This window comes from Metschnikowia bicuspidata (assembly GCF_001664035.1).
Source record: "Metschnikowia bicuspidata var. bicuspidata NRRL YB-4993 chromosome Unknown METBIscaffold_1, whole genome shotgun sequence".
Taxonomy (NCBI): Eukaryota; Fungi; Ascomycota; class Pichiomycetes; order Serinales; family Metschnikowiaceae; genus Metschnikowia; species Metschnikowia bicuspidata.
In genome coordinates this window covers 1,505,585-1,519,919 of record NW_017387731.1, presented here as the reverse complement: position 1 = coordinate 1,519,919, position 14,335 = coordinate 1,505,585, and the positions used below count along the sequence as shown (strand labels likewise).

At 47.3% G+C, this 14,335-nt stretch overlaps 7 protein-coding genes across 7 annotated transcripts; 3 read left to right on the top strand and 4 right to left on the bottom strand.

Moving 5' to 3' along the window:
* Nucleotides 1–1,859: 1,859 nt before the first annotated feature.
* METBIDRAFT_37307 (uncharacterized protein) lies at nt 1,860–2,096 on the top strand (the record flags this gene model as incomplete). The annotated part of the gene is made up of 1 exon (XM_018856856.1): nt 1,860–2,096. One exon carries the CDS (start codon nt 1,860–1,862, stop codon nt 2,094–2,096), a length of 237 nt encoding a protein of 78 aa, XP_018713613.1.
* Nucleotides 2,097–3,143: 1,047 nt separating this feature from the next.
* Nucleotides 3,144–3,515, bottom strand: METBIDRAFT_35582 (uncharacterized protein; the record flags this gene model as incomplete). The annotated part of the gene is made up of 1 exon (XM_018856629.1): nt 3,144–3,515. One exon carries the CDS (start codon nt 3,513–3,515, stop codon nt 3,144–3,146), a length of 372 nt encoding a protein of 123 aa, XP_018713612.1.
* Nucleotides 3,516–5,499: 1,984 nt separating this feature from the next.
* METBIDRAFT_9436 (kinetochore-associated Ndc80 complex subunit) lies at nt 5,500–6,174 on the top strand (the record flags this gene model as incomplete). Its single annotated transcript, XM_018859390.1, has 1 exon — nt 5,500–6,174. One exon carries the CDS (start codon nt 5,500–5,502, stop codon nt 6,172–6,174), a length of 675 nt encoding a protein of 224 aa, XP_018713611.1.
* Nucleotides 6,175–6,695: 521 nt separating this feature from the next.
* METBIDRAFT_9435 (mitochondrial 54S ribosomal protein mL60) lies at nt 6,696–7,037 on the bottom strand (the record flags this gene model as incomplete). The annotated part of the gene is made up of 1 exon (XM_018859389.1): nt 6,696–7,037. One exon carries the CDS (start codon nt 7,035–7,037, stop codon nt 6,696–6,698), a length of 342 nt encoding a protein of 113 aa, XP_018713610.1.
* A 713-nt stretch (nt 7,038–7,750) lies between these two features.
* METBIDRAFT_9434 (uncharacterized protein) lies at nt 7,751–8,401 on the top strand (the record flags this gene model as incomplete). Its single annotated transcript, XM_018859388.1, has 3 exons — nt 7,751–7,936; nt 8,041–8,166; nt 8,261–8,401. 3 exons carry the CDS (start codon nt 7,751–7,753, stop codon nt 8,399–8,401), a joined length of 453 nt encoding a protein of 150 aa, XP_018713609.1.
* A 1,027-nt stretch (nt 8,402–9,428) lies between these two features.
* METBIDRAFT_35559 (uncharacterized protein) lies at nt 9,429–9,785 on the bottom strand (the record flags this gene model as incomplete). The annotated part of the gene is made up of 1 exon (XM_018856625.1): nt 9,429–9,785. One exon carries the CDS (start codon nt 9,783–9,785, stop codon nt 9,429–9,431), a length of 357 nt encoding a protein of 118 aa, XP_018713608.1.
* A 2,260-nt stretch (nt 9,786–12,045) lies between these two features.
* METBIDRAFT_99350 (uncharacterized protein) lies at nt 12,046–13,276 on the bottom strand. Its single transcript, XM_018859493.1, has 2 exons — nt 12,102–13,276; nt 12,046–12,063 (listed from the first exon to the last, which is right to left on the bottom strand). The coding sequence occupies exon 1, from the start codon at nt 13,103–13,105 to the stop codon at nt 12,317–12,319; it is 789 nt and encodes a 262-aa protein (XP_018713607.1). The 5' UTR covers nt 13,106–13,276; the 3' UTR covers nt 12,046–12,063; nt 12,102–12,316.
* Between the last annotated feature and the right edge of the window lie 1,059 nt (nt 13,277–14,335).

Below are 14,335 nucleotides of genomic sequence, written 5' to 3'. Positions count from 1 at the left end.
TTTTGCGGATGTCGAGAATTTGGGCCCTTGGATGCAAATGTGCGACCCATCCCCATACCATTAGCAAGCGGCCCTGCCTATCTCAAGGGAACACATTATACTTCGTGATTGTTTTGATGTAAGAAATATGGAAATTTGGGCCCCACGCCCGTGCAGCAGAGAGAGACGGCCCTTACCAAGCAATTGGTATCGTGCCTTTTTCGTAGTGTTGCATACTGAGAACTCATAAATCTGTGCCTCAAGAAGTACATGGCAATCTAAACCAATAGGCGTAAGTCTTTCGACCTGAATTAGGGTCATATATATCTGTGGTTCCCAGAGATCTGCTCTGCGAAGAAATTGAGGAATATTTGATGACTCCAGAATAATTGAAAAACCTCATGACTGAAGGATACATCACCAACTGAAAAATCCTATGACTGAAGAACATTTTTAAACTGTTGAAAAACATCTCATTGGCTAAGAAATTCCAGGACCGACGAAACTCAAGATTCAACCATTGGTTTAAACTCCAACATTCCAGCTACACCCTACAAATGCCCAATACACATCAGAAATTATCTTCTACAGCCAACGCAACTTTCTAAAATCACCTTTTATGCCAAGGAAATGACAGCCGAGAAACAATCGTGGATTTTAGAGAGATGGATCTTTCAGCAGCTCTTATGCGGGGGAGGGAATCGAAACAGCCTGTGCGAGAATAATATTGTAGGGCACTCCGTATATCTAGCACTATATCAAGCTTTTCGTCCACACCTTTTAGTCAAAATGTCAAATAGTCGGGTGAGACCTTGTACTTGATCGAAACAAAAATATTATTTATTGGGTATCATTCGGTGGTGGCCAGTTTGAATTAAGTCAAAGCCTGGAGAAGCGTGCTCGTACTCCTGATATTCTGTCCTAAGCTTTCACCGAGTGTAGTGTTGCTTCAAACTTTATCCAATGTAATAACTACAAGTCACTGATTTATAACTACAGACAAAGAGAGTCCATTCATGAGTTACAAAGCAATAGATCCAACCATGTTAACAGTTGAAATGAAGGAGGCATTTTAATGGAGGTTTGGCTTGAAGGAACAAGGCTGTATGGGTGGAATGCTCGTTCATGCCCAAGATGATTTCCAATCCGTCTTGTTGGACCCCTTAATGCTTGATTCAGATAAACACACGCAAAGATTAATGCAACAGGCAATGGATTGTGATGTCAATTAGAAATAGACTGCAAATTTTCCTCAGCTGCATTCATGTGGATATAAAATCACACAAACATCTCAAGGCTCGGCACTTTCCAGATACTTCCCATGCCAATACACCTCGTATTTTTCTATATACGCTTTTATAAAGTCAACGTCAACCTATAATTTAGGGCCACTTTTTTGCTTTGGACCGATCCAATCACAATCACAAGAAACGGACGCTAACGACTCTCGCCTCTGGACCATATCATAGGAGCCCCATGCTATTTCGTAAAAATTATGTGAAGACATCTGGATGGCCACCAAACAAGATCAATAATCCCAATATAGATACTGAAGCTAGATGATCAGAAGAGAATTCAATACGGAGTATCGCATAATGAACAATCTGACGCGCACAACATCAACGAGAATAGCGAATGACTTCATAATCCGCCTTCCCAACATAAAACACACCTACCTTCATTCCACATTTTCACTTGTATATTTTTCATTTGTATATCAAATTGTCTACCATAGCCATCCATCGAGACATCCGCAATAGCTATTTATGTCGGGACATCCACCCATTCATTCGAAACATTTCCAGGCTCTCGTGATTGACACCCGTACACCAGCAAGAACATTATAATCTTGAACCAGAACAGCTTTCCTTCTTCACCGCATGTCTCTACAAGATAAGAAAAACGAGCAGTTGAGCCAGCTCAGTGAGCAGGCGGCAGTGCTTCATTCGAATCTATCTTCTTTGGACTCTTTGGTGAAGGATGCGTGTTATCAACATGAGCTGATGCAACTGCTAGGCATGATGCATGGGGCCTTATTTATGGCCAGCCACCAGGTTTTTGGCAACCAGATGATTGGCGACACACACACTGAATCGGCTTCGGAAGACGAGAATTGAGAAGAAAAAAGACGCGGCTTGCTGATTGGACTGTAGAAGTTGGAGCTACGGCCGGAGCACGTGTGGTAGAGAGATAAGGGATCAGAGGACAGTTGTATGCTTGGTGTATTCTGTAGTTCCCTTTTGCAAAAAGACCCCAAAAGAGACTGCATGGATGGAAGAGATGATGTGCCACGTTCTTTTAGAGATTTGGGTTTTGGCGGGTGACTGGGAGTGTCGCTCGAGGCTATACCGGATTTAGGCCCGACCGTCCAGGTCGCATGAAATTCGCCTTGGAAACCCCAAGATGCAGATTGCGAGAATGGTCTGATTTAGTGCAATGGATCGAGCTTGTGCAGAGTCACATGCATTGGGACGACATCACAGGCATTGGAGGAAGAAGCCCGTGTTGCCAGACAATGAGGTGGGAGAACGACACCGAATGATGGGGATACAAAGACCACTGGGAAATGGAATCTGACTGAGATGGCGTTGGCCAGTTTATTGGACCGTACGATCGGGTGTGTCCCATGTATTTGGGTATACCATCAGACACGTATCCCATGTATTTGGGAATACCATCATACGCGTATCCCATGTACTTGGGAATAACATCCGACACGTGTTTCTCCATGAGGTGTACCATCAGCTGGGTATTTCCTTGTCTTTCAATTATACTACCGAGCCTGCCACCCTCAAATGGTCTATGAACCCCAGCCCGCATTTCCCCACCCGGTCCGGCTCCATGAGCCCATCAATACCGGCCAACATAGCATCTATGCAAGCATAAATCTGCAATGCTGCCCGGCACAAGATTCGAGGTTCGACCCGCAGCTGTGGATACGCCAAATCCCACCCATTGCAGCCACACATCAGAATCTTTCTTTCCAAAAGTGCCACAGCGAGACACGGAGCCCCACGAAAGCAGGCCTCGGGATTCTAAGTGGAACCCGCTGATTCCTCGATATTCTATTTACATGCTCCGGCCACGCAGCCTGATATGATGCCGAGCCCAGCCCACACAACGCAGCCCGCCAACTCCAAATGTCCGACTTCAGCCGGCGCCGCTCAAGCGGCATCCGCGCCGGTTTTGCTGGCCTCGGCACGCGCCGCCGCCAACCGCTCCCGGTATATTTTCTGCTTGATTTTTTTGTCTGCAATCAAGATATCGCGCTCCTGGTCCAAATACTCCATGGTCTGGTACTTTGCCACGCAGCCCAACTGGGCCTTGTTGATTCCCTCGCACTTTGCCATGGCCTCGATGGGACTTTCGTAGCTGTTGGAGCATGCCACGTACGCCTTGATGAGGTCGTCACAGCGCTCAAACGTCTTTTTCCGCCAGCGCTCGAAACACACCTGCTCCTCTTTCGGCGTGAGCACCCAAACGGGCAAGTTGGGGTTTGTGGGAAGATCCCTGTTGTCGTAGGGCTGCTTACTCATGGTTGTGTGGGAGGTTTCTTGCAAACCAATGGGGTATTGTATGGGTAGAGTTTGGAGGGGCGGGTGGAGACGAAGGCGCGGGCCGATCGGCATTTTTTCTGGCGGCCGGCGCACGTGACCCGCGGCTGGCCACGCCCGGTGTTTGAGAGCTGGTTGGTGTAACTATGTGATGCCTGGAGGTGTATGGTGTCGGGTTGATTGTGTAGTTTTCGGTGATGGTTTGGTGTGTATTGGTGTTTTATGCTGGTATTCGACTACTGGGATTTGGCGCCTTGCAAATATTGGAAGTCCACCAGTGCTTGATATCTACTAGTGCTTGATATCTACTAGTGCTTGATATCTACTAGTGCTTGATATCTACTAGTATTTGAAGTCTTACTGATCTTTGAGTGTGATAGTATTTGACGTGTGACATGTACTAGTATTTGACTCTACTTCTATTTATTATGTGCTAGTATTTGACTTGGAAGTCTACTACTATTTGATATCCACTAGTATTTGACCCTACTAGTATTTGACTCTATTAGTATTCGACTATACTAGTATCTGGTGTCTACTACTAGTATTTAATGCCTTGCAAATATTGAAAGTCCACCAGTGCTTGATATCTACCAGTACTTGGTGTCTACCAGTACTTAACATCTACCAGTACTTGATGTCTACCAGTACTTGATGTCTACCAGTACTTGATATCTACTAGTATTTGAAGTCTTGCTGATCTTTGACGTGTGCTAGTATATGACTACTAGTATTTGACGTGAATCGTATTTGTCGTGTGCTAGTATCTAAAGTGTGCTAGTATTTGACTTGGAAGTCTACCACTATTTGATATCCACTATTATTCAACTCTACTAGTATTCAACTCTACTAATATTTGACTCTACTAGTATTTGACTCTACTAGTATTTGACTCTACTAGTATTTGACTCTACTAGTACTTGGCGTCTACTACTAGTATCTAACGCCTTGAAAATATTGGAAGTCTACTACTATTCAATATCCACTATTTTTTGACTCTACTAGTTTCTTACTCTACTAGTTGGACTCTACTAGTATTTGACGATCCTGAAATTCGTCTACCAATGTGCCGTCCCTAGTATTTGATGTGGTCTGACTCTATTGGTGTCTGATGTCTGCTTGTACCCGGCGTGGTCTTTTTTGTTTGGCATTTGGCATTTTGTTTCAACTGACTCGGCGTCTTACCAATACTTGATGTCTAATGAATCCTGTATTTGAAGCCGTGCCCCAATGTGATGGACTAGTAGTATTTCTTGTGAATCCTACTGTTGGAAGACCTCCTGCTTTCAACGGCCCACCACTACTTTGTCACTATTGTTTTCTGCCTCGAGATGTCCCAGACTCTTCCGGCCTTCGATCATCAATAATTCAACAGATAAGACTCCTTGAACTATTTTAAATAGACATTTATATAAATATATAGAATTCAGAATTCAATGGTGATTCATTATTTGGCCCGGGGCCGCGGTGCGGCTTGGCCCCACTTCTTGGCCGGCCAGGGCCCCGCCCTATAAGCGCAAGATCCAGCCATATACTACCCCCGACCTGTTCATCCACAAGGTTCCACAAACACAAAGACACCCCCAATTTTCTTCGCCATGCTTTCACAAACAGATATTCGACTCCCAAACTCGCAAAATATACACTGCCCACCCAGATCTCGGGCCTTTCACAGTGGCTAATATATAGGAAGATCCAACGCGGGGCCGCGCGGCCCTATTTCTGGAACGCGCGCGAGGCTCAAAACACATCAGACGCACCAACGCTAGTACATCATTCCAAAACCACACCCCAAAACCACACAAAAACATCGCAAAAACCACGCAAAAACCCCCAAAACCCCCAAAAGACACACCAAAAAAAACACACCCTATCGAGCTGGATCTCGACATTCACACGCCCTGTTTTTTGGCACATCGCTCGTGCTACTACCCGCCAGACGCCACCACTGCAAACGGACGCGGCCATGCTCGATGAACCGCCCGAAAAGCTCATCAGCCAGGCCGTCGAAAACTTCGAAACGCAGCCGGACGTGGCCTGCATCGGCAGGTTCAATGAGCTGGCGCAAGGCCTCAGCGCGGCGTGGAAAAACGAGGAGAATCGCATGCAAGCTGCCGTTTCGGCGCTCGAAAACGAGCTCCGGTCCATCCTTGCACAAACCGACGTGCTCAAGCAGCCCACGGACGAGGTTTTCGAGCGGCTCCACCTCCCCAAGCACAGCGCCGGCGAGGACGCGCAAAAACCCGATGCTCTCAGCATAATCCACCAGCAAACGGCCAGTTTGGACAACAAGAAGATCTCGTTGGCCAAGCAGCTCACGGAGATCGAGAGCGCACTAATGCAGGCGCGTGCTGCCGAAAGGGAGTTGGCGCAACGTGAGGCGGAGATCTTGGAACAGAGGGCCGCAGCGTTGGCCACCAATGCCGCCACCAACGTGAGCCTGGCCACGATGCGAATCATGCTTTTCAAGAAACTCGGCATCCACATCGAGGACGCCGGCGCGGGCGGCAACGACAAAATCGTGATGTTCAGTGAAAACTCGAGTGCGCCGCCCAAGACGCTTGACGTGGATCCCAAGTTCCTGGACTACTTCATCAGCAACTACATTTGGGATGAAATTGGGAACAACGCAGAGGACTAGAGAAGGGCCTTTATCCTTCCAGGCAGATTTGCGGGTTTTCAGGTTTTCAGGTTTTCAGGTTTTAGATTTCCAGGTTTCAGATTTGCATGTTTGCGGGTTAGCAGGTTAGCAGGTTTTCAGGTTTTCATGTTTGCGGGTTAGCAGTTCAAGGGCAAAATAGCGCCTTGAGTCAGGCCGGTCTCTGACCTCGGGTACACTGGGAACAGCCAAGCATCTGTGCCGCTTTGCCCTTTGCTTCGGCGATAACCAAAGTCGGATGGACCATAACATACTTGTCTTCCAGCAGCCGCAATCATCGCAAAGTCCTACAATCACTAGCACTTCAAACTTGGCTCGACACCCCGGCAGATCGCCCGAGGGAATTTTCTGTGCTGCTGCATGAGACAGATCGAATATTCGTGGTTATTCAGTAGGTATGAAGAGATGACTATTTACACGTGCAAAGGGCCACACATGCCGCAAAAGCCCCCAAAACACAAGAGCAGCACGCCCCAAGGCAAGAGCATAACACGACGGAACAGCTAAAAGTATTTTGGGTTTTCCCGGAAGGTGGTCCTGGTCCATTTTGGCACCAAGTGCACGGACTTTCTGTATCCCTTGACCTTCTTGTCGAAAGTCGTGTACTTGTCCCGAGCCACCATGTCTTTCTCCCTAGGCAAGTTGAAGTAGAGGGCGTCGATTTTCTTGCAGTTGGTGGTCTCCTCGCCGGCCGCCTTCAAGGACTGGTACAAGACATCGATGTTCTGGTCCACGAGCCTCATGCGCTGCTTCAACCGGGATTTCTGGGGCATGGAAAGCCGGGGGGCCTTCTTCCAAAGGTAGCCTCCCTGGGCGGCAAGCGTCGATTTGAACGCACCAAACATTTTTGTGTGTTTAGTAGGTTTGGAGATGGAAAATCGTGCCTTGAGCTTGGTGAATTTTTCGCGTGCCCGAGGGGCGTGCGCGGCACGAGAATTGGCGTCACCGGAAGAAGTTCCTTTCTTTCAGCCACGACAAGAAAACAAATCAAAGCGTTGGATTATTTGAGCGAGTAACTTTATACGAGCAACTCGATGATTTTGTTGAAATATTGCTCAAAACCCTCCCGGCCCTCTGTTTATGAAGCACAGCAGTCGCGCTAATCTAAGCTGATATGCGTCCGCGAAGGCCGCTTAATAGATGTCCGTCAAGATAAATGAGTATCGAACGAAACAAACTTCAGATTAAATGAGCAGATTAAAAAAACACTCACGGGGTCGGCGCTAAGAGATGGACCAGTGCACGTCTGGTCGGCATTGAGTTTCGAAATCTTGTCCTTGAATGCGCATGGTGGGAAGCTTAACCCAACGCCCACAGCGATGACAGCATGGATGGAGGACTCTCACCTGGTAGGCTTTATGGAACAGAAGCATCAAGTCTGGACTAGAAAATGACACGGTGGTTTTTTAGTGATACGATAGCTTTTCGTTCCAAGGCAGACGCTTGCTCCTGGCACTAAAAGTGTGACAAACCTTTTCCTGCGCTTTTTTGGGCATAACCCAGTCGGTATGCTAGTTGGTGTTCGTTTTAGGAGACCCCTCTAGAAAGGACCCCTCAAATGGCCCTGGCACAGAAAGTGCATCATCGTCTGCCCGACGAGATCTCCCCAGCAAAACACTGGCACATTTCATCGGCACGTCTTTTCATTAACAAATCCAATACGACCACGCCCATCAAATCTGAAGCACCTTGGAGAATCACTGGCACGATTGAGCGAGCAGACATCTTTGAGCGGTGCGATGAGGTGGGGACGAGAAAGTCACGCAAAAGCCGTTGAAAGCCGTGTCCGGCAAAATCACATGTGCTGGGATGCTATCCAGTGCTCATCAAAATTTCCCATTTTTTCAGGCCTGTCACAACAAGTACAGAAGCGTGACATCAATCCAAGGCTCTGTTTGGGTGCGGGGCTCGCTGGCTGCGAAATATCCGCGCAGCGGCCACTTGGCCATCGACTCCAGCAGGCCAGTTCATCACGTGAGTCCCCGTGGTCTGCACGGGCCGGTTTCCTCTTGGGTCCAGGCGCCACGTGATCCCCAGACATTTCATCAAAGCTTATTTACGAATTTAGTGGCCAGCCCTCGCCCGAAGTGCACAGGAACAGAGCGTGCTAATTGGGGGCCACTGGCGAATTGCGGGCCCCGTGGCATGGAACGCCGCACTGCGCAATTTGCGCCTAGGCCCCGTGGCAGCGCTGCGGCCCTGGCCCTAGCCCTAAGCCCACGCAGCCCTGCCTTGGGGCCACGCCCACGTTTCCACCAATTCTGGTAATTTGGGCGTGGAAAAAAAGGCCCCAATTTGCGCGTATCATATTGTGCAAGCGAGAACAAGGCTCAAAACAAGAAAGTGCCATGGGGCCTCAGCTAGGCTAGCCGCCCATTCACCAGTTGGAAGGGGCAGGCTGTGGGGAAATACAATTAGGGGCAGATTTCATAGGGGCAGATTTCATAGGGGCAGATTTCATAGGGGCACAGGGGCTTATTTTAAAGGGGCGTGCTACAGAGGGGTTAAGCATATGGGGCTCCGATGGTGTCGATGTGGTGGTGCGAACGCACACCCGCACAAAGCCAAGAGTGTTGGGTTATTGTTTGTAGTTTCTGTTTTCAGAATTAGGGTTGTTGGTGTCTGGGTGTGTGGCTCTGGTTTGCAGGTATCTCTGAGTTGGATGTTGGGGTTGGGGTTCAGCCAGCGCGAGCAACCACCCCGGAACTGGAGGTGCGCAACGCTAGCATTGCTAAATCCGGGCCTTCCCCGATTCGGGTCGATCGCAACACCCTCGGAACTCGCGCCGCCAGCATGAGCAACGTGGGGCTGGGTCTTCTGTGTGCACACCCGCGTGCAGCATAATCTAGACAATCTAGAACATTCGAGGTGCCTGCAGTAAATGGATATGCGGTTACAGCGAACGTGCAAAAAGGAAAGAGAGAAAATAGGGCGTCGCATGGCGCCATAATACGCCCGTCTGAGCAACATCACGTGTTGCCAGAGGATCAGCCAGCAGCCCCAAAAGCCTACAAGCGCAATCTAAGAAATAATCTTTTTGGTATTCTATTAAACCCTATTTACCTGTAAAACCCATTTTTTTACCTTTTTATGCTGGCGGCGTATCTGAGTGATTGCCCGTGGCGACTAGTCGCCTTTTTTCGTTAAAAACTGAACATCTTTTTTTGTGTTTTTTCCGCTTTTACTTGAACTGAATAATTTTTTCGTATAACTTTTCTTTTGTGACCCATCCACCTTCACATGCCGCTCAACCACAAGCGGTAGTTCTGGGAGGTGGAGGATATGACCTTGTTTTGGGACAAGGGCTGGCTAATGGAGTAGTTCAAAGAAAAATCAGCCATGTTGGCTTCGCTGCGGAGGCTGGTGGGTAGTAGCAAAGGAGACCCGATGGATTCAGCCAGAGGAAAATATTGATTTTGCTGGTACAATGAAGGTGTGAGCAAGGGCGATGCAATATCAGCGTTGACAGACTGAAGAATCGAACTAGACTGCTGCTCATCTTGCTCTTTGCAAGCTTGTGAACAGTAAACGGTGTTTTCACTGCATAACTGATCACAGGTGATACAGTAGGAGTTGAAGGCGTCAGAGTCCATTTTGTTTATTTTTTTGAAAATGTGATGAAGTTTAGAATGACGGCTCTTGCAAGGGAAAGTTGCCAGTGGCGAAGGTTGCTTTTTTTTCCAAACACGGCTGTAGAGTTAAAGCCGAGAGAAAGCGCTGAGTTATAGCGGGAAAAAAGTTTTCTGTTGGAGTAGAAAAAAAAGTTTTTGAGGATTGAAAAATTTACCAGGCTGGGAAGAGCAGACGGGCGGCGTGGTTATATATCAATACCGTGCCACGTTCTTATTTATAGAAGATCTAGAAGTGAGTAATCGAGGGAGAACCGGGGGCAACCATGTGCGCAAATTGCGGGCTCGACCGGACTCGGCAGCCCCCGGAACTCGATACCCGGGGGTGCCACGCGCATTGCGCGTTGCGTACAAATGCACCCTGGTGGCCGTGAGCTGTCTTTTTTTTTTGTGGGGTTGCGCAATTGTGTCTCGAATTTTCCGTGCCGGCCTGCAAGAAGCTTTGCGCAACGAATCCAAGTGTTCCGGGCAACAACCTAAATTTGGTTTGTTGGGTGGATTTGTATTGTTCAAAATAATGCTAGTAGAAGGTAGGATGTTCTTTTAATGGAAGATGTGTAAAATGAAAAGAAATGCATATCATGGCCCAGAATCCACTCTTTTGTCTATTGATGTTCTGCTTTGGGCTGTTTTGTTGTTCGGCAGGCACGCGTGCCTCACGGGGCGGCCAATTGTGACGAATATGCTCGATAATAATTTCGTAGGTTCTGCCGCAGCCGATTGCCCGAATTAGGTGTTCACCCAAACACATGGTTTCGGTTTTGATCTGAAAACACGATAATGGGCTTGAAACACACATGAAACACGCGTCACTTGAATTACCCTCACTGCCATTCTCCGCACTTCGGCCTCATGCGATCAGAGCCCTGGTGCAGCTCCACCCGGGTCTGAAAAAAAAAATCGCACGTTTTCGGATGTTGCGAATGAACCAGAATGTCCTAGAAGATTAGATGACAACAATGAGCCGCAAGATGTGCGTAGATGAGTTGACCTATTTTTTTTTTTCTGAGAAGAAAAACTTTTTACATTTTGAAGTGTTTGTTAAAGATAAGAGATTCACATAAGCCAGCACTCCCCGGAAGGCCCAACGCTTGTTCCCCACAAGTCCGGAATTGGGCTTCGAGGGTGGGGTGTTCGGGCTTGCAAAGTTTAATTGTCATAATCTCGGCCAAGGACCCCCGGAAGTCGGCGCACCCTCGGTGGTGAATCATCATGAAGTTTTTTTTTTTCGGTGTCTTTCCGCAATTGCGAAGTTTCCTCTAGCCGGACTAGTGGATCAGATGTTTTTGTTTTCATTTACTAGTGCTTCCTTTTTCATAGAAACACTTCATTTTTTATGAGCAGGAGGAAAACGAAATATGCTTTTCTCATCTCCCGAATTATGTAATTCTCCAGTAAATTTCCTATTACTGGTTCCGCCTCGCCAGGCCGTTTTTATTGGCTTGTTGCGGAGCAACATATCACAGGTATTTCGCAATTCCACATCATCTCATCGCTACGTTTTGAAACATCTTAGTAGCAACCACAGAGACTGGAGGTGGTGCGTAGACGAGCTGCAGGTCGCGAAAAACTAGTAAGGCCCGCCGCCGGGCAAGCTGGCCATCGGGGGAGAATTTCCAACTATAAATACATTATGTTACTCCCAAAAACAGCCCCAAATACACTTCTTTCTCATGAACACGTTATCCTTGCGATGCGCTGTTTTCAACTTTGATATGGATCGCAGATCAGGCATGAAAAAGGTTGTCATACAATTACGACGGAGTGCACCCTTCTCCGGATGCCTTCATACAGATTTGCGCCGAGGCTCTGCGAAAATAGGTGAAAGACAACAATACGACCTGTACACAACTGTCAAGTTTGGTCATTCTTTTGATCCGAATGCACGTCCTCTCTCAAAGACTGGGCTGTGGCAAGCCCGCGAGCTGGCTGTATTTGCATGTCTATGCTGCGGACAAATGCAGAGGATGCGGAAACCAAAGACATGGTGATCGCCCCGCTCGGTGTGACTCGAGACTGCCTTGTTTGTTCTAGCCAGACATTTGACCAAGTGCTCTGAACGATGTTTCCTTGTGCAACTGGCGAGAGAAAAGTCTTTAACATATATTTACGCCCATCAATTGGAATGGGAATTATCATCCAAATGATCAGTGCGTAACATTGTCTGGACTCTTAGATACTACCGTTTCTTCACTTCTAGTAGGACCTTTGGACTTGTCGCCGGCATCCGAATTCGGGCGGCCTGCACTGGCAGAGAGCAAGCCTGGATTAACGGGCGGCCCGCGTGCCTGTTACTACACAGTTCAACTTTACCAGGCGTATTATGTACCACGTCTGCTGGAACACATCAGCCTCGGAAGATCTATCGATCCCTGATGAGTGATCGGGTATGTGAGCACATGGAAAATAACAAACCCGTGTAAGAAACGAAGGGATTAGCAGCCAGTCATTTCTGAAGCCAACCGACGCGCAGCTTCAATCTTCTAGCCTCATGATCATGCCGTTTTGAACTTGTATTTGAGGCCATGGAGACCAAGGATCTCCTGCGATACGTCCCGATACCATTTTCGTATCAAGGCCACAGCAACTAAATTGACTACTGGAAGCACGAGTAACATATCGAGCGCCTGAAAGCGATGTGCCGCGTACACCCGGCACAAAAGCTGGATGAGTACTACCGTATTCAACACTAGAATGCCATAGAACGAAAAGATATGCGTTGACACAAACACAAGAGATCTGAAACGAGGTCCATCAAATGTCAGCAAATACGCACACAAAGACCCCGCAGCTGCGGTTTCAGAAGGCTGCTTAAAATCGTAGAGGCAGTTCACTAGTGTCAACACGTGACATACGATTAGCAATGCCACCGGGCGGGTCCCGCCAACCGAGTGTTTCATTGCAAACACCGAAACAGGGATCTCTAGAAGAATTGACCCTACAAGCACCTTCAAAAAGAGGCGAAGCGATGTATCGTTGTAGTTGGCAAGCTGTACTATAAGTTGTTCCTGATCTTCTGAATCGAGCGGTGTTATATCTGCAGCTTCAGTTAGAATGGCCCGGTCTAGCCGGCGGAGACGAGACATTGTGAGCGTTATGTAAAATGAGGTTCCGAATCTGAGTAGCATATTAATAGTTACAAGAATTGGCGCCTCGTTGATGAGGGATGTACGGATGTACCAGGACTTCCCGTGTTCAGGCTGGGGAAAGGAAAAATGCAGTTGAATTGACGGTGCCAATGCAAACGTGCTGTTTTTTATTGATAGTAATGAATAATGGCTCATGGTGAAAAAACACAAATCTGCATGTTTGTATTAGTCAGGTTGTAAAACTTGAGCGCTAATAAAAATCGATTTTTCCGTGTTCTTCCTCAAGAATTCAGAGTCAAGCCAATCTTTATTGAGTTTTTTGTGTAGTCACGTTCTGCCTCTATGATAAACAAACACTTTGGTATTATTGTATGGCTGGCTCAAGTATGTAACTTAGTCACTAAATCCTGGGTCCATCCTGAAATACAGATATCTTTCCTAATTTGTTGATACTCGAGTCGAAATCATTTGTAAACGAAGATATGGGACAATAAATCTGACTTCGACTACTTCCGTGGAGTGGTGCTCAGAAAGGCCCATGGGGCGGGACCGATTTACTAGAAAAAGAACAAGTCTGCGGATGAATAAAAGTGTAGGTCGTCCCATTCAATATAGAACATACCGCTATATTCTCAATCCGTCATACCCCCAGCCTAGAGCTTGCACTGGTAGGCATGCGTTTGTGAAGCGCTTGAGAATCTATTCATTTCAGAATCCAACTTTGGGGTCGATCGTGTCTTTTGTTTGAGAAGCAAGACAAAGGTTTTCGCGTAGGACGTGGCCTACCGATGAAGAGAACAGACTGGGCAGCTTTCTATATCATGAACATATTTCATCTTTTTGGGCGGCCTTCCACTCTAGAATGTGACTATTGAGAACCATGGATGAAGATACCCGACAAAGGGATTGAAGGTCCTGTGAGCTGGGCCTTTCAGTTGCCCATCAATTTTCAGGAAATGTGCCGCGATCCAAATCTCTCCTACGTTTCCCTTAAAGCTTGGCGATCATAGTGATAAACTTCCAAGGATTCTTGAGGTCGAGATATGACCGACTATTTCGGTCAGATTGTCTTGTCCCACCATTCCACTTTTCTGCTTTGGCGCGGGTGCAGTTACTGCTTTCAAACTGTACAATGCCCCTATATCTGGTGAAAACGATGCTCAGAAGAACTTGCGAACGGCGCTGATTTCAGCCCAAATTTGAGTGGCACATTTGTGGTATTCGCTAATGGAGCAGGAACAAGGCAAATACTCTCATTTTTCATAGTCTCCTAATAGTTGAAAGAACGTCACAATTGTGATGTATAAATGCGGGCAGTCTATTCAAATTTCTAGGTGTCCCGAGGAACGGTCAATGTATGGTTCCCAAACACCCAATAATTGTCTATTTTTTTTTTTTTTTTTTTTTTTTTGGTAGATTCATCTG